Here is a 26,503-nt window from a genome sequence, read left to right as displayed (position 1 = left end):
TATTTTATTTTTTATAACTTGGGTATTGATTGGTGCTCCTGGTTTTGCCAGCACACTAGACACTTCCCAGTAATAGGGTGCAACTATGGCTTGCATGTTATCCTTAAGTTGTCAAATCATCCTGTACCACCCACTCACAAGGCTGAGGCTGATCCTCTTCCAGCCCTAGCTAGGCAGGGCAGAAGACTCCAAGACTCCATTGTAGTAAACCAGTTGGCTCTCCTGGACAGCCTTGGATCTAGAACTCAAACTGGAAAGCAAGAGGGCGAGAATGGCCCTGCTGCAGCTCCAAATGTGACTCTGGGGCAACAGTTTTGAGTTTTCTCTACTGTAAAATGGGAGCGAGCAAGTCATCCTGGGTAACTGCCAAGGTGGGTCACGTGAGAACAGGCAGTTCTGGCAGCAGGGCAGAGAGAGAAAGGGTGCTTTTTACTGGTCTCTCTTCCTCCTAGAACCAAACGGTCCTTCCACGACCTATTCTATGATGGCACATGCCAATGGAGGGCAATTTTTCATCCAGGAATGTGACTCTCAGGGAAGTTCTCTGTCCTATAAAAGGTATGCCACTTGGTGCATGATGGGGACCACACAAGATGACAAGAAGGGTAAGCAGTGTCTGTCATCTCCTACCCTCCCCAGCTTGTTTGAGGCCCAACATCTGGGGTGTTGTGGAAGAAGAATCAGGTTCTATTGATGTTTCCCCTGGCCTAATGGCCCCTCCTCAATCCCAGCGGTATATCCCCCATGGAGGAAAGCTGTAAAGAAGCTCCAACATTTAGTTGAGAAGGTTCACTGCCCCTTCTTAAAAGACTAAGGGGCCGGGTGTGGTGGCTCATGCCTATAATCCCAGCACTTTGGGAGGCCAAGGCGGGCAGATCACCTGCGGTCAGGAGTTCGAGACCAGCCTGGCCAACATGGTGAAACCCCGTCTCTACTAAAAATACAAAAACTAGCCAGGTGTGGTGGCATATGCCTGTAATCCCAGCTACTTGAGAGGGTGAGGCAGGATAATCACTTGAACCCGGGAGAGGTGGAGGTTGCAGTGAGCTGAGACTGTGCCACTAAACTCTAGCCTGGGCGACAAGAGCAAAACTCTGTCTCAAAAATAAATAAAAAGAGACTAAGGGCCTATACCTTAATGTGTTGCCATGTTGAAGAAGAGGAAGAGAGGGCAGCAATCCAATTAGAATTAAGAAATTTAGGCCGGGCGCAGTGGCTCACGCCTGTAGTCCCAGCACTTTGGGAGGCTGAGGCAGGTGGATCATGAGGTCAGGAGCTCGAGACCAGCCTGGCCAATATGGTGGAACCCTGTCTCTACTAAAAAAAATACAAAAATTAGCCGGGCGTGATGGCACATGCCTGTAATCCCAGCTACTCAGGAGGCTGAGGGAGGAGAATCGCTAGAACCCGGGAGGCGGAGGTTGCAGTGAGCTGAGATGGCGCCACTGCACTCCAGCCTGGGTGACAGAGCAAGACTCCGTCTCAAAAAAAAAAAAAAAGAAATTTAGGGTGTAAGGTAAACGGGGGAGATGATCGGAATAGAATGAAGACTCTGACTTGTTGGTCCAGCCCCCTGCATTCTCCCAAGAGACCACCCTTCCCAGACATGCAGAACTCGAACACTCCCTTTGCAAAGAAGCTCTGTGTATTGGGTGCAACAGCTCTGGGGTCTCTATATAAATAATATACAAAACCCAACAGCTCAATGCCTCACATTAACAAAAATACTAAAAACTTATTAAAAATGGAGCCTGAGGGAAGGGCCCCAACCACTACCGGTGCTAGCCCAGGAACGGGATTGGGAATTAAGAGGAAAGGGTGGGGCTACATCCAGTGCACAAGCAGTTCCTCCAGGTGGCTCAGTAGCGTCCAAATATGTTGGTACTGGGCTGTGGCTGGGTATCTGTGAAAAACCAGAGATTATCAGGGATGGAAGACCAGGCAGGGGTATGGGTATGCACGAGGAAAGCTGTTCAGGTATCAAGGGAAGGGGATGGAATGGAATGCCTCCTCTCATAACCTGGGCCTGAAGCCATCGTTTCAGCTACTTTGGCCCACCCCGCCCCCTAAATTTATTCCATGGGGTTCTCCTTGGGAAGGCAGGCAGGCTTACTGGAGAGCTGTTGTTGAAGTTGCCGGACCAAAGCTGCTGTCTGTTGCTGCTGCTGGGTCTGCTGAAGCCCCTGGCGCTGGAACTGGGTGGAAATAGGAAGTGGAAGACTGAAGTCGAACTTTTCTCCTTCTTCAACCTCCTTTCCCAATCTGTTTTTTTTTTTTTTTTGTCCCCCAGGCTGGAGTGCAGTGGTGCGATCTCGGCTCACTGCAATGTCTGCCTCCCGAGTTCAAGCAATTCTCTGCCTCAGCCTCCCGAGTAGCTGAGATTACAGGCGCCTGCCACCATGCCCGGCTTATTTTTTATTATTATTATTATTTGTATTTTTAGTAGAGATGAGGGTTCACCATCTTGGCCAGGCTGGTCTCGAACTCCTGACCTCAAGTGATCCACCCGCCTCAGCCTCCCAAAATGCTGGGATTACAGGCGTGAGCCACCGCGCCTGGCCTCCCAATTCCTTTTTTTTTTTTTTTTTTTTTTTTTTTTTTTTTTTTTGAGACAGAGTCTCGCTCTGTCGCCCAGGCTGGAGTGCAGTGGCGCGATCTCGGCTCACTGCAAGCCCAATTCCTTTTTAGGGTGCCATGCCCTGCCTCCCACCTCTACCCTATTCCATACTGTCCCCAACCCAGTTCACTGGCTGCGTGCCCAACCTGGGCAGCTGTCCCTGAGCCTGGGGCTGTAGTCCAGCAGCTACCTGGGGCTGGGACTGGGGCTGAGGTTGGGGAGGAGCCGCCTGTTGCTGCTGTTGCTGCTGGTGTTGCTGTTGTTGCTGTTGCTGCTGCTGTTGTTGCTGTTGCTGCTGCTGCTGCTGCTGCTGCTGCTGCTGTTGCTGCTGCTGCTATAAGAACATAAAAGATACTTCAGAAGGAGCAGAGGGAGGAAGCTAAGACTCAGAACTAGAGGGCTGAGGGCAAGGGATGAGGAAGCAGGGTGGGAGCTTGGGGGTCTACTGCCTTCCCTTTTTAGACAGCTGCCCAGAAAGAAACCAAATCTAGGGTACCCCGCACACAATGTCCAACTCTCTCCCACTATGATCCCTAGAAAACAAAAAGGGGGAGGGTAGAAAACTAACTTCTACAGCACCACTAGAGGCCAGCTGCTCTGCTAGGTGTTTTGGTACACTGCCTTGTTTAGTCTCGGTAACTGTGTGGGAAGAACTTGTGCCTCTCTTCCTCCCCGGGCTCCCAGGTCCCAGATGAAATCCCAGTGCCTTACCCGCAGGATCTGCTGCTGCTGCTGCTGCCGGATGTGGTACTGCTGCTGCTGCTGCTGCTGTTGCTGTTGCTGCTGCTGCTGCTGTTGCTGTTGCTGTTGCTGCTGCTGCTGCTGCTCAGGTAGGATGGCTGTTGAGCGGACGCCTGCCTGGACGCCCTGGGCACTCATTGGAGTCATGGTACTTATCATGGGTGTCTGCTGCAGTGTCTGGTGTGAAAACCTCCAAAGACAAGAGGGTCAGAGATCAAGGCATGAGGGAGGTGAGGAGAGGGGGTCAGTATAAACCTTGGGTCCCTGACCTGAAAGAAACATTAGCAGGTTATTTCATTCATTCCTTGTGTCACTAACCAGACTTCCAGTCTGGGGAATAAGTTGCATAAGATGATACTCTATTTTAGTGTCTCATAACCTTAATGGTTGGGAATTTTTTCAATTCTGCATTAGCTATTTTTCTCTTACAAAAATGAAAAATAAGGCTGGGTGTGGTGGCTCACACCTGTAATCCCAGCACTTTGGGAGGCTAAGGCAGGTGGATCACTTGAGGTCAGGAGTTCCAGACCAGCCCGGCAACATGGTGAAACCCCATCTCTAGCAAAAATACAAAAAAAATTAGCTGAGCGTGGTAGTGGATGCCTGTAATCCCAGCTACTCGGGAGGCTGAGGCAGGAGAATTGCTTGAACCTGGGAGGTGGAAGTTGCAGTGAGCCAAGATTGCACCACTGCACTCCAGCCTAGATGACAGAGTGAGACTCCATCTCAAAAAAAAAAAAAAAAAAAGAAAAGAAAAGAAAAGAAAAGAAAAAATCAGTCTTAGCACAAGATAGGCATTCTATAAACACTCACTGAGGTTTTTTGCTGTTGCTGCTGTTGTTCCCAAATAACATTTCAAGTTGTTCTACTACACGTGTATATCACTGCAAGAGTCTACTGGCCAGGTTCCCTGTCTCAAGTCTTCTTTTTTTTTTTGAGACAGAGTCTCACTCTGTTGCCCAGGCTGGAGTGCAATGATGCGATCTCGGCTCACTGCAACCTCCACCTCTCAGGTTCAAGTGATTCTCCTGCCTTAGCCTCCCGAGTAGCTGGGATTACAGGCACATGCCACCACACCCAGATAATTTTTGTATTTTTAGTAGAGACGGGATTTCACCATGTTGACCAGGCTGGTCTCGAACTCCTGACCTTAGGTGATCTGCCCACCTGGGCCTCCCAAAGTGCTGGGATTACAGGCATGAGCCACCGCGCCCGGCCTGAAGTCTTCTTCTTGCACCTTCCAGTACGCATCCTATCCATTCATTCCAAGGAACCTTGCAACATACCCAACTCCTCCTATCACTCTTCTGATCAAAAGAGCCCTTTCTGGGACTGTGTCTCAATTCTTCGGCTGAGCATTCAAGGCCATCTCTCAGCCTGCCCCCTCCTAGCCTAGCCCCAGTGACTTCCCCAGCACAGATTTTACACTCCATCCAGGCCCTTCTTCCCAGGCACCATCCTCATTCTGGTCCCCATGTCTTTGTTCATGTTACATCCTCTACCTGGAACGCCCTATCTTTTCCTCTTCTCCATAAATCCCAATCACAGCTATTCTTCAGAGGCCAACTCAAGTCTGACCTCCTTCATGAAACATTCTCTGATGAGTCAGGCCCACAGACATTACCCCGTACTTTTTCTCAATCCACATTTTACCTCATAGCATACAACTGCATACCCGATTATATCTTTGCTCAGAGTGTTCTCTCAATATTCTTCTGTAAGTCTAATCTCCCCAGCTATAGTAAAGATTCTTTGTAGTGAGGAACTATGTATCGTGGGGTTTTTTTTGCTATCTTTCTTCACCTCACCCAGTCCTGCTATAGTGCTGGCCACACAATGGGCAGTTAGCCCACTCCCCAGTGTTCTTAATCCTAAGCTTCAGAGTCTCTATACATGGTTACAAGGACTCAACTAAGGCTTGACTAACGTTAACTATGGTGGGAGGATTCATTCATTAGTCCATCCTGGTATTCAACCTGATATTCAAAGCCGGTACCGGCTTTATGACTCCTTATTATGTAGTTCATCTATGAACTCCAGATATTTTTTTCTTTTTCTTTTTCTTTTTTTTTTTTGAGACAGGGTCTCACTCTGTCACCACTGGAGTGCAGTGGCGCAATCTCAGCTCATTGTGCGATTACAGCTCACTGCAGCCTCAAACTCCCAGGCTCAAGCAATCCTCCCACCTCAGCCTCCTGAGTAGCTGGGACTACAGGCATGCACCACCACGCCTGGCTAATTAAAAACAAATTTTTTTTTTGGCCAGGTGTGGTGGCTTAGTTCAAGACCAGCCTGGGCAACATGGCGAAACCCCATCTCAACTAAGAATCCAAAAAATTAGCTGGGTGTGGTGGTGTGTGCCTGTAGTTCCAGCTACTTGGGAGGATGAGGTAGGAGGATCACCTGAGCCTCAGAGGTCGAGGCTGCAGTGAGCCATGATCATGCCACAACACTCCAGCCTGGGCAAATGGAGTGAGACTCTGTTTCCAAAAAATATGAATTTTTTTTGTAGAGATGGGATCTCCCTATGTTGCCCAGGCTGGCCTCGAAATCCTGGACTCAACTGATTCTCCCACCTTGGGCCCCCAAGTGCTGGGACTACCAGTGTGAGCTACCACACCCAGCTCAGATTTTTCCTTGAGTCAGATAAACAATTTCCCCTCTCTGGGCCTCAAACAACTGTTAAGGAAGTAGACATGAAACTATTGGTCTCCAGGGTCCCATCCAGCTGGAGACTTCTGTGGTTATGGGCTATGTGGCTAGATAAGTATTCTTGATGTCTCCGAAAGTTCTGACCAGTCCCGTCACTTTCAGGCACAGACTTTCCCAAGTCAACTGCTCCCTTATACCGCTGCATTTCTTCCTAGCTCACCACTACTTTGGGTACCTTTGAGTGGAGGTCAGTCCATGTCCATAGGTGGGGGCCTGCTGATGCACATAGCCACTGGGCCGCTGTTGCAGGTGGCGGGTAGGATCTACAAGAGTAGGATTGGTAGAAGGGTGGGTGCTCTGGTAAGGCTGGCTGGAGTAGCTGGGGGGCACCATGGTACCTGCAGGGCCTGTGTGTTGCTGCAATCCCACATGAGAAACATAAGGAGTATAGCCCTGGAGGGAAGAAGGAGAGAGGGAATCAAGGCCGAGAGTATGCAGATCAGCTTGCCTCATCCCCCTAGTCTCACAATCCCACGCTCTTACCTGGGAAGTCTGCAAACCGTAGGAAGAGCTGGGAGTCATCTGATGGACAGATGACTGTCCCAGCATGCCCTGACTCTGCTACAGGGAGAAAAGAGAACAACTCAAACTCAGGAAATGCTTGTTGCCATCTCATCTCTTGTGTCTCCCACCCTGAGTGTCCTTGTGAAGATCCCAAGTGTCTCCTCAGTCCTGTGACCCTCAAAAGCCCCTCTCCCTGACAGCCCTCCCTACTGCCCCTCTCACTATCTTTGCCTGGAGCTGTTGGCGAAGGCGCTGTCCTTGGGGCACCGCAGGTTGCTGCTGCCGGTACACGGAGGTCTTATAAGAGGAGGGTTCTAAGCCCATGACGCCAGTCATGGTTGTGGGCAGCACTCCAGGGTAAGTCGGTCGGGTGGGCAGCTTCTGCATTGGTAAGCGCACAGGGCGGTATGGGTCCACACGAGGGCCACCTGGAAAGGAGAGTGGGCTGACCTCTAGGCTCCTCATCCCTCTGTCTCTTGCTCAGTGTCCTTCACATCCATAGCTCCTCAGGGGAATGGCATCATCCTTTGTGCAGGGGGATTGTACAGGTAGGTCCCTCCAGCATTCCTAGTGGCTGGCACTCACCTGCAGGTAGTGGCTGGTTCTGGGTGTACAGGCCTATGGAGCCTTGCCTGTAGTTAAGGTGGGTTATGGAACCAGGATTTGGGTGGTGCAGGAGGTCCGGAGGCACTGTCACACCATAAGGGCCGCTCCGACCCGGGCCCATTCCATAGTCCTGTGTGAGTGGCAGAGGAAGAGGGTGAGTGGGTTGCAGCTGAATGGGGTCGGGGAGCTGGGGGAGAATGAGGTAAAGAGGAGCTGGATTCGTATATGGTTAATTTTTATTATGATTCTAATGGCACCCCCACCCCTCCCACAAACCAGAAACTGGAGCGTCATGAAGTGAGAGGCTGTGGGAGAACTGTCACGGGGGAGGCGCTCACCTCTGTCTTGGTAGCTGGCTGGCTGCGTTTCTTGCCCTTGGTGGACTTCTTCTTGCGTTCCTCAGTACTGGGTGGAGCAGCCCCCGGTTTGTCAGTTTTGGGGGGCTCTGGAGCCTTTTTCTCAGGCTCTAGCAGGGTAGGAGCAGGGGGCTCCTCATCTTCTGGGGGCAGTGGCAGTGGCTCCAGGTAATAGGCACGGGGCCGGGGCCTCAGGTGTGTGTGGTAGAGCAGCAACCGCTGCTGCTCCTCTCCTCGAGCCACTCGCCGGTCCACTCGGACTGTTCCAAACCAGCCCCAAGAGAGTGGTGCTGACGGCTTCAACCCCTCAAAAAGATCCCAGGGCGAGATCTTCTGTTTGGTGGAAACCTGTAGACCCTGCTCCAGAAAATGAAAAACAATAAGCTGTTGGGACTTAGAAAACAGAAGAGAGACTGCAAGCATTTGTAGGAGTGGGTAGAAAGAAAGTCATAGGTAGATTCAGGAGAGATGGTAAGAAGCAGACAGACAGACATGGACACACATATACATGCGGAAGAGAGTTATGCAGAGAGAGAGTGAAGGGTGGGGGACAGGGAGAGGTGTGGAGGCGCAAGATGAAGCCAGCCCGGACCAGGAGAGGAGATGAACAAACGGGGTGGGGGGCGTGTGGGGAGAGAAAGGGGTCGGGGAGAAAGCCAGAGAGGGAGCGGGGAGGGAGAGGGATTGACATTCAGAGGAAGACAGAAAAAGGAAGGCAGAGAAAGAGAGGAAGGCAGGGAGAGACTCTGCCTTTAGGTAGGCAGAGAAAGAGTCAGAGAGAGAGAGAAACAGGAAGAGAGAGACAAAAAGGTGGAGAGACAAAGAAAGGCAAACGAGTCAGACAGGGAGAGAGACAGAGACGGGGGAAAAGAGACAGATGGACTAGGAAGACAGATGAAGAGAATGTATATATGAAGGAGTTAGACTTTGGGTTTTAAACTGTACACAATAATTATGGTTACTCAACAAATACTGCAACTGACAGAGAGGGAAAAGATAAAAGTGTGCAGAGATGGGTGGGTGTAGGGAGAGAAACACAGAAATAAAAGAGATATGGGCTGTCGGCCAGATAGATGGGTGGGGTAGGACATGGGGCAGGTGGAGCAGAGGAAAGAGGAGGGTAGGGTATTGAAAAATGGGTGGTATGTTAAAAGGTGAGGGCAGGGTGAAGGAAAGAGGGTGGGACTCCAAAGATGGAGATGAAATGTAAGGAAAGTTAAGTGGTTTGCTCAAAACCCCAGAGATGGTGTTCACCGGCAGAGACTGATGGGCTCCTGAATCTGATGAGTCTGTTGGAGCTACAAAGCTGATGCAGGGAAAGTTCTTGCCCAAAGGGGAAAAAAGGCAAGGGACATGGGCAGACAATGGAACATGCCTCCTTCTTGAAGATGGAATCGAAGCCAGCAATCTTGTTGCCCTTGGTATCGATAAGGGAGCCCTGTGGCTCACACGTGATGACATCTCGGGTCTGCTTGGGCAGTGGCAGCAGCTGGCGAACCTTTTCCAGACTGTCTGACTGGCGCTCCCCCAACTCCTTCTGCAGGCACAGGAAGATGGGACAAGAGTTCAGAGATACAGAAAACAGGGATGGGAAGTCTCAGGGGATAGCACAGAACCTGGCACAGAGAAGACTCCCACTCAGTAAATGCTCACGGCATGAGTAACAAAGAAAAGACAGACGTGAGAAGGAAAGGTAGATGGCTCCAGCCAGAAGCAAGTTCTTGAGGCTGGACAGCAGATTCCAGTACCCACAAACCTTGCCCCTGCCTCCTCTGCTTACCTGCAACTTCTTCGCCAGGTTCATGTATGCACGCTTGTTTTCCTCCATGCTGCCTTGCGAGATGCTAGACATGTCTGCAGCCAATGTCCCATTGATGAGCACGCTCAGCATGTCCAAGACAGTAGTGAAGAGCTCACTGAGACAGGGAGCCAGAGAGAAAACCAGAGAAGAAAGAGGTGAAGATAGAAAAAGGCCTCAGCAGAGGACACAAGCAGGGAGAGGTGCTTAATATGTCATCCCAAGGGCACCAAAACTGTATGGGGAGCCCAGGGCCACGGAGTCCACAGTAACAGCCACACCAGTCTCAGTGGGTGCACCTGGCATGGGAGTAGGGGGAGCTTCTTGGGTATGAAACTGCAGGGAGCGGGTGGGGATGCTTTACTTGTTGGACTGCATGTCGACAGTGCCGCTGATGATGATCTCCAGGAGGAGCATGGCCCACTCCGTGGTCTGCTGGGTGCTGCGCTGCACCGTGTCAAACATGCCCCCCACCTGCCAGGGCCACAACAAGTCAGTCAGATGGCTCAGGGACAAAGGCCAGAGTTTAAGGAAAGCTTAGTGCCAATCTGAGTTGGGACGCCTGAGTTCATGCTTGAGTTGAGCCTATGATTTGCTACATGATCTCAAGACAATGAGGGAATTCTTGACATCTCTGGGCCTCTGTTTCCATACTTAGAAAGTGATGGGAGTTGGACAGAATGATTTCCAGGATTCCATTCAACATTCCACAATGGGTTTCCAGTGCTTCTAGGGCCCAGTCAGAATCTAGGATACTGAGGCAGAGGCCCTGCAAGGATCCAGGGTACATAACCTATTGGACCATGACCACAGTGATCCAGCCCCCTTAACCACTTTCAGTCCCTGCATCCTTTCAGAGAACACGGTTAATACTTCAAGACTCAGGCTGGGCAAGGTGGCTCATGCCGGTAATCCCAGCACTTTGGGAGGTCGAGACAGACAGATCATTTGAGGTCAGGAGTTCAAGACCAGCCTGGCCAGCATGGTCAAACCCCATCTCTATGAAAAATACAAAAATTAGCCAGGTGTGGTGGTGCATGCCTGTAATCCCAGCTACTCAGGAGGTTGAGGCACAAGAATCCCTTGAACCCAGGAGGTGGAGGTTGCAGTGAGCTGAGATGGCGCCACTGCACTCCAGCTTGGGTGATAGAACGAGACTCCGACTCCAAAAAAAAAAAACCCTTCAAGACTCAGAATAACCTGGGGCCTCTATCCTTACCCCTATTCTCCCCAACCTGAGGCTTTTGCACTCCGCATTTCCAGCCCTACCCTCTTCCTTCTTCTCCCCAGCTGGCCTTCTCACCAGGTTGAGCCGCAGTTTGAGTGCCTCATGCATAAGCTGCTTTGGTTTGCAATCATCTAAGTACTGGTCATCTCGCCAATTATTCACAATCTAGAATAGAAACAAATAAAATATGCAGCTCAGGGATCTTCGTGTTTCCATCCCACAGCAGCCAATATGTTTATCAGAAAGTTCTGAAGTTTCCAAGTACAGAGTAACCCCTTAGGTGCATCCTTCCCTGACCTCCTGCCCACCTCCATGGCCCAGACATCTGTACCTGGTGCACCTGGCTGTAGAGGGAGGTAAGGAGTCCCTCGCGTTGTTCATCCTGCCCTTTCAGACATGTTAGCACCAGCGATAAGAAGGGCTGCTGGCTCAACAGGGACATGCTAGAGACAAGAGAAAGAAGAGAAGAGAAGAGAAGAGAAGAGAAGAGAAGAGAAGAGAAGAGAAGAGAAGAGAAGAAAATGGAGACTGTGGGTTGGGAGTCAACTTCCAACCTCATTCTCCAGACTACTCTCTTAAGATCTAGCCTCTTGCTCAGCCATGCCCACTCTTATCCTCTGATTTTCCAGTTTCCTATGATGCTTCTCCTTGGCCCCAGTTTTACTCTTCCCCGGGCCTGCCTCTTCTCCTTTCTACCCCTCAATCTTGGTCCACTCCCTAAGCCCCTTTACCTCTTCTGCTTTTGTCGATCACGTTCTTTGCGTGAAGAGGAACCCAGGTGCTGACCCTTCTCCAATTCCTCCCCAGCAGCCTTTAACACATGTCCCTGGACTGAGGTGGGCAGTTTAGCAATGAGGGGGGCCACCAGCCATACACCAGAACGCTCTAGAGAGCTGGAGAACAGACAGAGGACATAGGGTCACAGGGGAGCCAGGCAAGGCTGGAACAATCCATCCTCTGCTTTCCCTGATGGACATGCTGGCATCTCCACGCATCTGACATCACTCACGCTACCAGCAGAGAAACTCCTAAGGGGATGGGTCCTAACATGTTTCTATCCGACCTGAGCACAGGCTTGGTCTTGCTGCTGCTGGGCATGTTGCTTGCAGTACTTCCAGAAGATGACCCTGTCTCTGCTGACTGTTGGAAAACCTCGATTGTGGCCTTGGCGATGTTCTCCAAGAGGGAGTTCATCTCCTGGGGAGGATGAAAGGCACAGAAGTGCTAAAATAGGTAGCTAAGAGTGAAGGAAAGCAGATGGTAGGAGAGATCGGAGATGAGGAAGAAGGACAGCACTGGCGGAGATTGATGGGGAGATAGGAACCCAACTCTGCTGGGAATCATGCCCTCTAGTACCTCCATATTTCTCCAATTCCTCACTGTCTTCTCCTTTACATACCTCCTTACATCTATGGCCAGAGAAAGAGGCTCCACCACCACCACCAAGCTTCCCCACAGCTCAGAGCTCCAACACTCTCAACCCATTTCCCTTATCATCAGCTCCACTTGTTCACCACTTTCCCATCCCCTCTTATCTCTCAGCTCAAGAGCCCGAGGGTAGGATCTAGGTTCCTCTGTGGTGGACCGCCTCCCCGACACATGGAGCTGAACGTGAGCACAGGAAAGGGAGGGTCCAGGCACTACTCACATTGTTAGGGGTCTGCTTGATCATGAGCTGCAGCTCCAAGGAAGACTGGCGCATGGTCCACTGGTCCAAGTTCTGTGATAGAGGCCCCACACCCAGGCTAGTCATCATCGTGTTACCCCCAGCTACCCACCAATCTGAGGCCAATTCCTGATTTCCTGCAACATTGAATCACAGACTCCTGGAGGTCTGAAAGGGACCTCTATGACCCCATCTTTAAGAAAGACTACATTTAGGGAGGCTGAGGCAGGCGGATCACCTGAGGTCAGGAGTTCGAGACCAGCCTGGCCAACATGGCAAAACCCCGTCTCTACTAAAAATACAAAAATTAGCTGGGCGTGGTGATGGGCGCCTGTAATCCCAGTTACTCAGGAGGCTGAGGCAGGAGAATCATTTGAACTTGGGAGGCAGAGGTTGCAGTGAGCCGAGATCGCACCACCGTACTCCAGCCTGGGCGACAAGAGCGAGACTCCGTCTCAAAGAAAAAAAGACTACATTTAAATAGTCCAAACTAGTTGAAAATCTTTCCAATTTTTAAAATAGTTCAGGGAAGATTTCACATCTTTCCCATCCCCTCGTATCAGGAAGTTCTGCTTAATGCTTAACCTTGAAACCCTCAATGTTAAAGTTGAAGCCTGCTTCTCTTGTTTTAGACCAGCTGCTCAAAGTCCCTGACAGGACCTTTATAAGACAATCTCTCAAAGTCCTGTAGAGACCAAAAGGCTACTGTTAGCTAATCTCTCTTCAACACTATCTCTTCTGGGCTGAAGAGACCTTATTCCTTTAGCTTTTCCTCAACGGCTTTATTTTTCCACTCTCTGGTCATCTGAAGGTGTGAAGCAATGTGAAGTGGAAAGTACACAGACATGTCTGGGTTCACATATTGACTCTAAACTTATCAGCTATGTGACCTTAGACAAGTTACTTAACCTCTTCAAGCCTCAGTTTCCTCATCAGTCAAACAGGGAGGCTCACCTACTTCATAGGGTCATAAAGATTAAATGAGGAAATGTGTGCAGAGTGCCTAGCACAGCACCTGGCACAAAGCACATGCTCAGCAAGTAGTAGCTACTACTATTCAGTTCCTGAGCCATGGCCAAAGTGCCAAATATACACGGCCCACACCTAGGCCTCCCAGATGCTATGCTTCCCATGGATAAGCTAGATTCACTCCAGATAGCTATGCCCTCACCTAATACTCTTACACTGGAGTCTAGACCATATTGGACTTACTCCTCAGCCCATGCTGGAGCTGTTTCTCTCGCTACCTCTCCCCTCCCCTATATCCTTGTTTGTCTTCCTCTCTACTTAACTCCCCCTCTCCTTTTCTCAAGGTTCCTATTGTTTCTCCCCAGATTGGGCCCACTGCTTCCTCCACGGCCCCCACGGCCCTGGCCTACCTGGAGAATGCGCTTTATGCGCTGCCGCTGGGGGTTTTCCCCATCCTCATTGTCCAGCAGTCGATGTGGGTAGCAAATGAGCTGCATGAGGCGCTGCGCCTGGGCACTACTCAACACTGGGTCTTGCAGGTCATTGCTGTCCTCACACAGAGACTTAAGGCAACGTTCTCCTACCCATTCCTGAGGAAGCTGACAATCAGGGACTGGGAACAACCAGTGAGGGGGTTAGGAATATGGGGGATGGGCTGGAGTTGGTAAGGAACACAATGCATAGTAGGGAGGTGGTGTGATCACGGGCTGGAAACAGAACTATATTACACAGAGGCATTTAGGGGGTGTGGGAGGAAGGTGAAACTGACCTGTTGGCAGATGCTGCGCAGCACGTACTTGGCATAGACATCCAGACTGGCTGTCTCCACAGAGATGTTGCGGCCACCCTGCCTCCGACCACCACTGCCACCTCCTCCCTCCTCCTCTGGAAGTTCTTCTGTTCCTCCTGTCACAGTGAAGCCTGAACCTTTCAGTTCCGCATCCCCTGTGGTTCACGGGTGGGAGATAGGGAGGGCAGAGTGAGATTGGAACACTGTGTGGAGACCCACCCTGGGCCCACAGAGGCAGAAACACCCCAAATCCTGCCCTATGGGACAGAAATATACTTCTTTCCCTCCCCTCCTCCCCAAAGGTCAGAGAGACCACCTTCAGAAGGGAGAAAGACTGCCCCTTGTAGTTTAGCTGGCACTCCACCCTATACACACTTCTGGCACCACTCCCTTCCTACCCCCGTACCAAGTACAAACACAGCCTTGAGAACAGCAAACACAGCTCCATCCACGATGCGGTTCTGGGAGGCAGCCAGCAGGTGGCGGTCACAGGAGGAGCGGATTCCTACTGTAGGCTTGTCTGGGGAAGGCGATGAAGTCAGGGGAAGCAAAAGTAGAATCCACGGAGGCAGGGGAACCACACTTTCTACTGTTGGCTGGTTCAGATCAGGGTCACTTACTTCCATCAGACTGGCAAGGATTGAGCTGCGGTGTCTTGAAAAGGTGAAGGAGGATGCGGCAGGTAAGCCGGGCCCCTGGCTCAGAGTCCTGTTCACTACAAGCTAAAAGGAAGACAAAATAGATCTGGGAGGGATGAAGCTGAACTGTATGTGGGTTTATGTGTGTGCGTGCCTGCATGCATGCAAGTGTATGGCAGGGGCATGGGAGAGAAGATGAGGTAAAGTGAAAGGAGAAAAAGCAAGATAATATTGAAAGCGAGGTAGAGCAGAGAACTGTTATGCAGTTGAAGGGTCAGAAATTGGAAAGGTCAGGGCTGCAAATCCAGGGCTAAAAAACAGGTTCCTTCTAGCCTTCAGCATACCAAAGGACTGGCCTTCTGGGGAAGGCCAGGGAGCCGCAGCAAGGTCTCCCACAGTGAACACTGAGAGGATGGCCGTCCAGTGTGTATTGAAATTTGAGGTCTAGAAATGCTAGGGGTTACAGATTGGTAGTTCACCAGCATTAAGGAGTGAAGGGATGGCAGCACAGCGAATCAGATCTTCCAGGAGCAAACACTGCCGAGCGATGAGGATGGCAACAAAAGTGGCCAGCGAGTCATGAAAAGACAGGTCACTGACCTGGAGGAAAAAACAGACAGACACCACGACTCAGTGTGGAGGCCTACTCAAAGCGGTGTGCCTCCACTCTATGGAACTCTGTCCCTGGTCAGAGGATCACGACCAGCCCTCTGCCCTGGTCACTGCCCCACTAGCAAAACCCCACCCCAAGTCTCACATCAACATTGCAGAGGAGATCGTTGAAACCACAAGTGCCATTGTTAGAGGAGCAGCACAAGGCCTTAAGCACTCCTAGCCATTCTGCACTCAGTGACTTGCAATAGCCGGTCAGCTCTGCACACAGGATTGCGATGTCATTCACCCTAGGGAAAAGTACAAATGCCCTCAAGAAAAACCTTGCTCCACAAAACCTCAGACCCATTAACTTCTCATCTCTGCCCCAGTAAATAATCAACGTTGTAGTACCTCCCGGGTACCTCAGCCCTCCCTATCTCAGATGGGGGCATGGTGCCCTTCCTCACTCAGTACACCCCATACCTATCGGGATCATGGTGCCCCACACAGACGTGCATAAGGGCATTGCAGACAAAGCTGTAGCGGTTAGCAGGGTTCTCACTAAGACTCTTGCCTAGCCCCGTGTAGGTGAAGGTGTGAGCTGCAGGGTTCTCTAGAGTGTCAATCATGAACTCAGGTGCCCAGCGCATATTTGATTCCGATGGCTCCACGTTGCAGTAGATGGTGTTCTTCACCTTTGAGCAAAAGTCGCTGCAGGGATGGAGGAAAGGAGATAGTAGTGTTGAAGGTCTGCTGAGGTCGAGGGATGGTCAGGAAAGGGGAGAAAAGAAAAAAAGGAGAAAGTGAGGGATGAAGGATCTTGGGACAAGAAAAGGGAGATGGGACAAAACAGACTGGGCAGGAAAGGAACCACATGGGAATAAGGAACTGGGGCCTCTGAAGGCAGTGGGGAAGAGGGGGAAGAGGGTGGGCCCCACAGATATAGGCGGGGGTCAAGCCTGCTGAGGAAGAGGGCCCACTCTTGATAACACAACAGTATGTGGAGGACACAGTCCACAAATGACCCTAGACAGGCAGCAGGGTCCTGGGCCATCCTCTCCTCCTGAGTTGGGTGGTCATGGGAAGAAGGGAGTAGGTCCCACTCACTACCCCTTACCTTCCACCTCTCTTACCTGAAGAGCTCCCCAAATTTGTTCTTTAAATGGCTACAGGAGGTGTACAGATCATAGAGATAAGCAAGGATACAGCGCTCTGCAGAGGAGCCATCGGACCGGTTCATCCCATGCTTCACGACGCCACACAGCCTGCATTAAGAGGCAAGGTTGGGAGGGTCAGCGGATGGTATGCGGGCTCCTCCAAACAGATTCAAGCCTCTGGGAAATACCATTCCTTTCCCACCTGAGCAGCAGGCACTTCCCCAGAGTGTGAGGAAGTGCATGCTCTTCCCAGGCCACTTCCACCGGCATTCACCAGAGCTTTGTTTCGGTTACTCCGAAGCTCTGCTTACCCCTCAAAGACCTGTGCCATCTGGTCCTGGTTGAGGATGAGGCAGGCATGATAGTGCCGCAGGACAGCCACGATGCACAGGCACAGGCTAGTAGTGTAGCTGCCCACCAGATCCGAGGATTTGAGAAGCAGCTCAGCCTCAACTACACTCAGTTCATTCAGCAGCTAGCAGAGTAAACGGGGGTGAGAAATGCAAAGAGGCCCCTCGTGTTACATAGAATCCACCTTCCTGTGGGGACGCTGGCAAGGCTGGGCCTGAGCCCCTTCCTGCTGGAGCCACCTCAGGATAGAAGGGCTCGTTACCCTATGCCACAGTCTATCAACACCTCTATTGATAGTTTATTCTATCAACAACACCTCTAACCAGTGTCCAGGATACAGTTCTATGAACTGCACAGTGGAAGGATGGTCTGTGCCCAATGCTCTAATCTGCCTCTTGGCCTCCCCAGGGAGCACTTAAGTCTCTATTCCTGCAGTCTTAGCTCATGTTCCACTCCCCCCGTGCTAGTCTTTCTGCCCCTTCAAATAGCCTGGGAAACTGGCTGGAGCCTCTACCCCTGTCCTTATGACCCTCCATAGCCCCTATATGGCATGAACTCCTTCCTCCACCCTCATCTCCCCAACTTCCCCACCTGAATGGCAAAGTCGATGAGGCCACTGATGCTGAGTGAATATTCCATGAGGTCGAAGATGAACTGCACATGCTGCACCAGAGGCAAGTGGTATGACATGCCAAGGGCAAAGCTCGTGATCTGCTCCAGAACATTCCGGGAGACCTGATAAGGGCAGTGGGAGTGAGACAGGAGTGGAGAGAGGAAAGAACCAGGGAAGGAGGAAAGGATGACACTGGAAGGGGATGAGACCAGGAGGCTTAGCCTGCCTAGCGGGGAGAAGATAGGGAAGAAAAGGAAAACAGGACAGGAGGCCAGAATGTGGGAAAGGGGCTGGGCTTAGGCCCACACCTGAGCCGTGACCTGGTGTTGGTCATAATGTGAAAGGTGCTGGAACTTAGCAAAGATATCTTCAGCAGTGGGGAAGGCTTCAGGCCGGTTGCGTCGCCGCTTCTGCCCATCCTCCCCACCTGAGGGGACAGTTGAAAGGGACCAGTCAAGACAGGGAAGATAACTAGTTGACTAGGGGTGGGGAGTGGGGTATGGAGAGAAGGCTATGGGAGGGAGGGAGGGAGAGAGGGAAGGAGGGAGGGAGGGAAGGAAGGAAGAGGGAAACAGGGAAGGGAGGGTCAAGGAAGGGACGGGAGAGGAATGAAGGGAAGGGGACAGTGAAGCAAAGGTTTAGAGGACCACAGACTATGTGGACCTTAAAGGAATATGTACAGGGAGGTGCTAGGTTCAGGGAGGGAAGGGAGAGGGAGGGAGGGCAGTATGGGGCTTACTGTGAGGTACCTAAGAATGTCAGGTCTCCAGGATTCAGAGGCACAATAGGAGCAAGCTGGTCTGTAGAGGGGGGGAATGAGGGGGGAAGTTTCAAAAGGACTAGAGCTCTCAGGAGACTCCAAGAGACAGGACATTGGGACATGACTGGGGAGTTCCCTATACTGGGGAAGGGAAGACTGACTAGGGCACTCTTTGGGGGAGATCTGTTTAAGGAGCCTCAAACCCACCAGTTTCTGCTGTCCCCTTGCGGTTCAGAACCTTCAGGATATCCTTGGTGATTTTCTTGATGGCATGGCGGGCATCATCTCGCTGCTTTCCCACCCCAAACAGTACGACCAACCGCTGGTTGCACTCATGGCTGCATGACTCCTCCTGCATCCCAGCAGCACCATCAGACTCCAGCACTGATCTCCTTCCCTCCTCTTGAAAGCATGCTCCACACCCCTCAGCATCCACATGCTAAAGCCCTTCCCTTTCCCAACCCACATCCTCAGGACAGCTCCAACCCCTCAGCAAATTCCTTGGACGGCAATCTGGGTTCAAAACAGATCATCACAAGGTGTTGAGGAACAGTACCTGGGGGATGGGAAAATGGGTGGCATACTGCACGTGTCGTGGCTGGTCGTAAAGAACCCCAAGGGTCCCTTCAATCTTCTCCTTGGGTGGGGGCTTCACCTCCTTCTCGACATCTGGCTTCTCAGGGGATGGACTGCCCTTCCCCTCACAGGGCATAGTAGGGGAGAACAACTGAGAGAAAGGTGAGAAAGCAGAACGTGAGAAGAAGGAAAGGGGATGGGGGGCATAAAGAAATGCCAAAAGCAGGCATAATGGGAAGATCCAAGGAGCCAGATTCTGCCACGCTCAGGATTGAACTTACTGAGAAATCAGGCTTCTCCATGTCCTCAAAGAGCACACTGGAACTAGGGTCAATGTCCATAGATTCTGAGAGCCCTGGATCCTGAGGGCATAGAACATAAGCGAAGTTGCTTTAGCCCTAGGGAGCGGCTCCCACCATATAGAAAACTTCACGGGGGAACTGGAGAGAGAAGACCAGACTGGGGAAAGCACAGGATCTGGAGTCAAGCCTCATCCAATCACTTAACCAGTATAGGCCTCTGTTTTCTTCAGCTTGAAAATGGGGATAAGAGTACCTCACAAGGCTGATGGGAGGAACCAATGAAACAATTGATGTGAGAGTGCTTGGTCAATCACCAAGTGCTAAGAAAATACTACCCCCCTGCGCCAGGCAAAAGAGGCTCTTAGAGGCCTCTGGGAGCCATGAAGATGGAAACGTCAGAAGAAACGATCTACGGCAAGGAAAAGCCCACTCACTTCGAGCTTGCTGCTGCTGCTGCCTTCAGCCTCCTTGTGCTCTGGGTCATCGGCAGGATCATCAAAGGGAGAGGGAGGCCGGGGACCAGGGGCTCCAAAGGCAAGGTCCCCTCGGGAGATGAGAGTGCAAGTATACATGTTGTGGGAGAAAACATCATGTCGAATCAGTTCACAGAACAGCAGTACTAAGTTAAAGAATTCCACCCGCTCACTCTCACTTCGAGGGTCCGCTGGAGGAAGGGAATGAGGAAACATGAGTTAGGAGAACACAAAAAGGTGGGCCAAAAGAGAGAGGGACACATCTAAGGCAATAATAAGAGTGATCAAATAGAAATCCCAGAAATTGTTGAGGGACAAAGTGTGATTGGTTACCCCACATGCTGCCCCACACACCATCTCAGAAAGGAATGTAACATCTTTGTTGCAATTTATGCAGTGAAAATGCTTCAATCACAAGCTCTTGTTTTTATCCTTCTCTGTATTTCTCTACTCTGTTTAACTGTAAGATGATCAGTTAAAAAGGATCACTAGAACAATATGTAAGTCATTCTGCATAGAGCCCAGGAAAGAAACATGGATCAGAGGGCTGTTAATTATGCTTTCTGATGGCAGTGGCGGGCAACTGCGTCTAGGCAGAGGTAACTAGAGAGCGGTAGGGTCCGTACTCAGCATGGGAGCCTGTGTATCCAGAAACTGCAGGAGGACATCCTGGAAAATGGGAGCACTGGGAGCAGAAAGGGAGCCAGAGGCTATGGAACCCTTCTCATCTGCGGCTTCTGATTCTCCACAACGCTGCAAGATGACAGAACAAATTGTAGAACTGACTTTTACCTGCTTCTTCACTCCTCAATGTGTAGGCCTTAAACTACCACCTGCTTGACCTCTACCCCATGCTTTTCACTTTCATTCCCCTGCTGACCTCCATGTTCTTTACCACCTCCCAACTGAAGCCTTGATGTTATCTCTAACTCTTACAACAATCCACTCTTCTCTACTTTCGCCTCACATCTGTAGCTTTGCCTTTAGGTTCTCTTCTGCTTCTTTACTCTGTTCTCACACCTTCAACTCTGGTCCCTCCACCACCTCCATCTCTCGGTCTCCAACCCCAGTAAATTCCTTCCCATTGGCCAATCTTGTTCTCTTATCTCTGCCCTCTAACCTCAGCCTCAATCTCCGCCTGTCTCTTCTCCAGGAGCTTGGCTACCACCATAGCACGATGCCGACCAGAACGCTTGCAGCTGACAGCCCATTCACATAGCAATGACACCACAGCATCATCATCTGAGGAGATCTGGAGACCAAAGGAAGAGAAGGAGGAGTAAGGTAGGGGCGGGGACAAAGAAATGAGTTCCAATTTCCTAAAGACTGGGCTCTATCATAAAACATCCTGGGCCCAGTAAGATCATTTCTGCAGATATGCTCTGCTTTCAATTCCTCACCATGACTTCCCCTCAGACATATTATTGCTCTTGCAATGTTTTTTGCTCCTTCTATTCCCCTTCTCGCTTACCTCATGCCCATCCTTGCTAGGCCCCAATCCAAAGATTCGGTTACAAAGGGAGTCAAGAGAGTTGCTGAAGTCAGAGCGCTCAAAACTATGGCTGTCCAGCACTTCCAAAGTATGAAGTACCCGTCCAATGGTGAAGCCTAAGGAGGAAAAGTGGTAAAGGCCCGGTGCATTCTGGCTCTCAGATCTACATGTCCTTACTATCCCCATCCTTTCCTCAAACATACTTCCTATTATCTGTTCTCTGACACATACCAGCAGTAGCTTCCTGGCATTTATCGAAAGACCAGCGAACTTCAACTGCCTGTCCCCGCTCCTTGATCTGCTGCTCGATCTCCCGCAACTTTGCACGGACCTGCAATGTTAAAAAGGAAGGCTATAAGGACGTACCAAGGCATATAAAAGGCCAGAGCCCCAGGCTAGAAGAATAGTACCAGACTCCAAATCACTACTTCTGAAAGAGTAATTTAGCCTCATAGCCCAATCTGAGAGTGCCAGGCTAGTCGTCAGACATACCTGCTGAGTGAAGGCACTGTTACCCTCTGGCATGGGCAGGTTGGACGGGGCAATAGGCAAGTGGTCAAGTGGTGAGCCGGTCTTAATTCTGCTATCAGTTAGTGAGTAGTGCCAAACCAAGGCACTAGGACAGCACAGGAGGATGGTCTGCCAGATAGAAACAGCTAAGTCCAACTCATTCACCATGGTTACCCCTCTGGAATCCCATTCTAAGACCCAACCCGTAGATTCCAGATCCAAAGTTATTCTGACTGGGTCCCCAAGACAGGCATCACTCCACCCCTGATCCCCTCCCTTCACTCACTTTCCTAAAAGGCTTTGGGCCCACTATTTAGCCTTGGAAGGGAGAGACAGGCTGGTCAAAACCCCCAAAGGGGACTAATACCCCATTACCAAGAAACAACAACCTCCAAGCAAGTACTCAGCACCTACTCCCACATCCAATTTGGAATTACCCCTATTTTCTGGGATGGGCACCTGATTCTTCTCAGGCTATCTCTCAGTGTTTCCTTGGGCCCGCCTAGTACCTACCTGTAGGATACAGCTGAGGCCAAAAACCAGGGGCCGGTGCTGAGGGCACATAAGCAGGTCACTAAAGGGAGTCGAGGGTGTGCTGCTAGTTGGGGGCTGAGGAGCCGGGGTGGTGGGTAGCGTGCTTGTTGACTGAGCAGATATAACATGAGATGAGTGACTGCTCACACCATCCAGCTGCAGGGCCAGTCTCCGTGTACAGAAGTAGGCAAGCCGGCGGGACAGGTACGCAGACTGAACAAATTCCCCAGAGTACTGTGAAGACACGACCATCAGAGCCCCTAGTTCTCTCCAGGGGACCCTGCTCTAACGTTTTATTCTTCCTCAAATCCTTCTTAGACTTCCCCTGCCCCACCACCAAAATTCCAAGCCTTACTCGGAGAAGCAGGGGCAGCAGCAGTTTAAGCAATTCATCCTCTCCAGGGCGGATCTTCTCAAAACACTCAAGCACCCAGGTCAGGAACTCATGTCTGTCCAGCATTCCATCCTATGGGTACCGGGGAGGGAAGAGGGGACTATTAGAGATGAAGCAGATAAAGTAAATGAAAAGATGAAGAGAACCACAACTGGGGCAAGGTGGCAGGCAGATTCTGTTCTCTACTGGCAGAGTACAAGTTCAGGCTCAACCCAATGCCCCACACAGCATGCCCTACTCCCTACCTGAAACATGAACATGGCCAGCTTCTCAGTGTAATCCCACTGCCGGATTGCCACCTCTACATCATGGGGCAAGGGCCCTATCGTGGAACCACAGCCCCCACTTCCTGCAGGCCCTGGCCGGTAGTATTCAGCCATCTTCTGTAACTGCTCCCACAAGTACTTGGTGATGATCTGAGTCCATTCTGGAGGAAAGAAGGAAAAAGGGCTATTTGATACTATCTTTCTGCTTAGAATATCCTTCTACTGGCCGGGTGCGGTGGCTCACACCTGTAATCCCAGCACCCGCTGAGGCGGGTGGATCACGAGGTCAGGAGTTCGAGACCAGCCTGGCCAAGATGGTGAAACCCCATCTCTAGTAAAAATACAAAAATTAGCCGGGTGCGGTGGTGGGCGCCTATAATCCCAGCTACTCTGGAGGCTGAGACAGGAGAATCACATTAACTCGGGAGGTGGAGGTTGCAGTAAGCCAAGATCCTGCCACTGTACTCTAGCCTGGGTGACAGAGCAAGACTCTGTCTCAAAAAAAAAAAAAAATCCTTCTACTTAGAATACCTTACCCCCACCCCTAATCACCATATTTGTAAGTTCAGTTCATCCTTTTAGTCTCTAGTCAAATCCCACCTTCCTAAAGCCTTTCCAGGTATCCCCATAAGAAAGTAATCTTTTGTCCACTCAAAGAACCTTCTGCTCCTAGCTTGACATTCACCACTTTCTATATTTAATTATGTTATTTGTACATACACCTTAGCAGCCCTGTTAGATGACTAGTATTCTAGGGGCAGAGATTATGCACTGGACGTCTTTGTAGCCCAGTATATGCGCACAGTAGACACTCAAATTTCTTAGTGTTTACTGATCAAGCAAATGCAAGAAACAAGCAGAAACAAGGAATCTAGATTAAGAAGAAGGATGGTTCCAAGGGTGTCTCTATCACTCCTTGAAGCCATCAGCAGTACACCTGGTGTTAGGAGTTACTCACCCATGAAAGGGTCAACATGTCTCTTCTTAACCTTGGTCTCAGAGATTGCTGCATAGTAGGCACAGGTCATCTTAATGAGCCAGGCAGCCCGCATCACAGGCACTGTGTATTTGGCTAAGTACCCAAACACTTCTTCCTTCTTACTGAAAATGGGGACCTGGATGGACATTGCAAATAGTGAGCTCTCTATTATCCCCATGAGCTGACACCCATGTAGCTTAATATGGGAATAGGAGGGTACTTGGTACCCCATGCTCCCTCCTTGGCCTGAAGGACAGGAAACAGTACCTTACCTTTTTGGCTAGTTGCGTGAGTGGCTTGGTGCCAGCCAAGTCAGTGAACCAAGTGTTAATGGCACTCTGGGATCGTGCAGTCACCAGCCAGAAGTTGTCCTTCTGGTTCACTTGGGGCTTCCTGCGACCAGTGTCAGGGAGGGTATTACAACGTAATTTCTCTGCAATAATGCTGCTGAAGTTGGAACTGATCTGAGGGAAGAAAACTGTACCTCAGGGTGGGAAGAAGGGGCAGACAGGTGGTCCTGCCTTTTGCTGGGCAAATGCCAATGAGATAGCATTAGGTCATGAAGCCAAACTCAGCCACTTAGGTTGTCCCTATAAGTCTTCCCAACCCAGGGCCTTTGCTCCTTCTCAGATTCTTCCAGCCCTTTCCTTCAGCCTGGCAGAGTTGTCTCACCTTGGCAGGATTGAAGCTGACGTTCTTGGCACTGCCATGTTCATCCCCAGAGACAGCAGGCTGGTTATTGAAACCTTGTTTTACATTCAAGGCCGTCAGTTCATCCTGAGGCAGGAAAGCGGCGTTTAGTTGTTTTTTCCTTAGGGGAAGGGGGAAGGGGTGGGAGAGTAGGGCAGGAGAAAAGAAGGAACAAGGTGAAAGGGCAGGAGGAGGGTTCCGTGTAGAACAGATCGTTACTTAAAGCTGAGCCCTTACATTCACTTGGACCCCACCCTCACCACCACGGTCAATAGGATTCCCAGCCACCCAGCGCGCCCTCAAACATCACTCTTCTCTTGCGAACAGCAGAGCAGCCGTACCCCACCAAGCTGTCTCAGACAACTTTCTGAGGTGTGTGTGGAGGAGGGCGCCTCTGGTGCGGCCCCTACACCACCCACTATTCGTACCTTGGAACCCTCCACCGCCCCCCGTCCTGCCCTCCCACGCCAGCCCACTTTACTCTTCCCCCTTTCGGGACTTTTGCTCTCACCGAACCGCCCCGCCCCCCATTCCCAGCCGTCAATGCCTCCTCCTAGGCTGACCGCGTGCCCCCGGCCCCTCCAGAGCCCCGATTTTCGAACGCACCTCCTTCTGTTTGGGGTCCTGAGGGTAAACATCGGGAGGCCCCAGCCGCGGCCGCTTCAGCGGCCGGTGTTCGTAGCTCAAGATCCCGAAGGCCGCCATCTTGCCCAGCCCGTAGCGCCGGAGGCGCCAGCAGGGCCAGGCTGACTGGAGGAATGGGAAGGGGGAGAGGGAGCCGAAAAGGGGGGCGGTGGTTGAGAGGACGGCGGCCGAGAGACAACAAGGGGGCACGTTAGAAACTCTCGACCATTGCCGGAAACTACCGAGGGAAGCCGAGGGACGCCGGGAACCATCGGACAATACCGACCGCAGAGGGGGTGGGGCCTGGCCCGGTGGGGGCGGAGCTCTGTGCCCCGGGAGTTTTTCGGCGGTGGCGGCGGCAAGTCGATTTCACTCAGCGAAAATCTATGAAACGTTCCGGAGGCGCAGAGTGAGCTGGGGATGCAAACCAGGGAAGAGGGAGGCCTCTGTGATGCTGAGTTCTGAGTGGAATTCGGTTCCCAGAGCCTAGCTCGGTTTTGGCCTAGAAAAGTCTTCAATAATATTTGCATTGGTTAGGAACTCCGTCTATTACAGATCAGTTCGTTTCTTAGTTCCGGCATCTGAAAAATAGGTGCGCTAACACCTCCTTCAAGGGGCTATTGTGAACATTAGAAACTATGTATGCATGAGAAAGAACCTATTAAACCCTGAAAGGCTGGCTCTAATCCCTCAAGGTCTACCATCGAGTTGTCTAACCTTTTCTTGTTTGTTTTTTCTGCCCAAGGGTACCGCAGACTAACGTTTTTGATTCACAAACCCTTAAAGGTGCTGATGAAAGCTATGGACCTTCTTCCCAGAAATAATAATAATAATAATATGCATATATTGACATGCAAAATGTTACTTTAGATTCTTAGATCCCCTGAAGTTCATCCATGTATCCCCTAAGGATCCATGAACTCCAGGTTAAGAACCCTTGGTCTAGCTAAAGAGGCACCTACTGTGTCAGATGCTTTTCAGACACTATCTCCTTTAATCTGCTCACAGCCTCATGAGTTAGGGATTATTATTGGCTCGATTTTGCGGATGAGGAAGCTGGTTTTCAAAGTGTGAAAATTCACTTACCCAATATTATACAGCTAGTGAGTAACAGAGCTGGCACTAAGATGCTCAATTCCAGAGCCAATATCCTATTGTCGTATTGCTATTTGTTTATTTATTCTGAGGCAGGTTCTCCCTCTGTCGCCTAGGCTGGAGTGCAGTGGCGCGATCACGGCTCACTTGCAGCATCAACCTCCTGGACTCCAGCGATCCTCCCGCCTCAGCCTCCCAGTAGCCCGGACTACAGGCGTGCGCCGCTGTGCTGGCCTTGTATTGCCTTTTAGAGAAAAGACAGCCAGTGCGCTATAACAAAAGTAACAAATAACAATAAACAAAAATAACACCAGTAACAAAAATAACAAAATGCTATTGAATCACAACGGAAAGAAAAAGTAATTCAAGGTGGGGAGCGGTGGCTCACGTCTGTAATCCCAGCACTTTGGGAGGCCAAGGCGGGCGAATCACCTGAGGTCAGGAGTTCAAGGCCAGCCTGGCCAACGT

General features: G+C 50.9%; 1 protein-coding gene across 8 annotated transcripts; it reads right to left on the bottom strand.

The window, feature by feature from the left end:
• Positions 1-1,627: 1,627 nt before the first annotated feature.
• Positions 1,628-25,245, bottom strand: MED12 (mediator complex subunit 12). 8 transcript variants are annotated; one of them, XM_055267721.2, is made up of 46 exons: positions 24,923-25,223; positions 24,299-24,403; positions 23,899-24,090; positions 23,606-23,762; positions 22,627-22,808; positions 22,343-22,453; positions 21,967-22,221; positions 21,436-21,582; positions 21,175-21,274; positions 20,923-21,059; positions 20,572-20,703; positions 20,078-20,204; positions 19,413-19,642; positions 18,958-19,038; positions 18,657-18,827; positions 18,308-18,452; positions 18,090-18,140; positions 17,649-17,767; positions 17,319-17,462; positions 16,688-16,851; positions 16,353-16,484; positions 15,703-15,930; positions 15,383-15,527; positions 15,105-15,225; positions 14,608-14,709; positions 14,394-14,507; positions 13,967-14,142; positions 13,608-13,787; positions 12,211-12,282; positions 11,626-11,759; positions 11,294-11,455; positions 10,894-11,005; positions 10,638-10,727; positions 9,699-9,808; positions 9,317-9,452; positions 8,912-9,073; positions 7,519-7,893; positions 7,160-7,310; positions 6,797-7,002; positions 6,554-6,631; positions 6,409-6,463; positions 6,246-6,333; positions 3,329-3,548; positions 2,808-2,951; positions 2,114-2,195; positions 1,628-1,903 (listed from the first exon to the last, which is right to left on the bottom strand). In XM_055267721.2, the coding sequence occupies exons 1-46, from the start codon at positions 25,019-25,021 to the stop codon at positions 1,860-1,862; spliced, it is 6,468 nt and encodes a 2,155-aa protein (XP_055123696.1). In that variant the 5' UTR covers positions 25,022-25,223; the 3' UTR covers positions 1,628-1,859. The 8 variants fall into 8 exon arrangements, with proteins under 8 accessions (XP_055123696.1, XP_063491433.1, XP_055123697.1 ...); XM_063635363.1 differs by having other exon boundaries at positions 2,808-2,948; XM_055267722.2 differs by having other exon boundaries at positions 6,806-7,002.
• Between the last annotated feature and the right edge of the window lie 1,258 nt (positions 25,246-26,503).

Source organism: Symphalangus syndactylus, chromosome X, assembly GCF_028878055.3.
Source record: "Symphalangus syndactylus isolate Jambi chromosome X, NHGRI_mSymSyn1-v2.1_pri, whole genome shotgun sequence".
Taxonomy (NCBI): Eukaryota; Metazoa; Chordata; class Mammalia; order Primates; family Hylobatidae; genus Symphalangus; species Symphalangus syndactylus.
This window is presented reverse-complemented; position numbering and strand designations above follow the sequence as displayed.

What these genes read in the sequence shown, in the direction of transcription:
- MED12 (XM_055267723.2), bottom strand. Translation starts at nt 25,021, where the DNA reads ATGGCGGCCTTCGGGATCTTGAGCTACGAACACCGGCCGCTGAAGCGG. An exon ending in AGCAGCAGCAGATCCTGCGG is followed by an intron (nt 2,952 to 3,328) that starts GTAAGGCACTGG and finishes ATGTTCTTATAG; the next exon opens with CAGCAGCAGCAACAGCAGCA. An exon ending in AGCCCCAGTCCCAGCCCCAG is followed by an intron (nt 2,196 to 2,807) that starts GTAGCTGCTGGA and finishes ATTTCCACCCAG; the next exon opens with TTCCAGCGCCAGGGGCTTCA.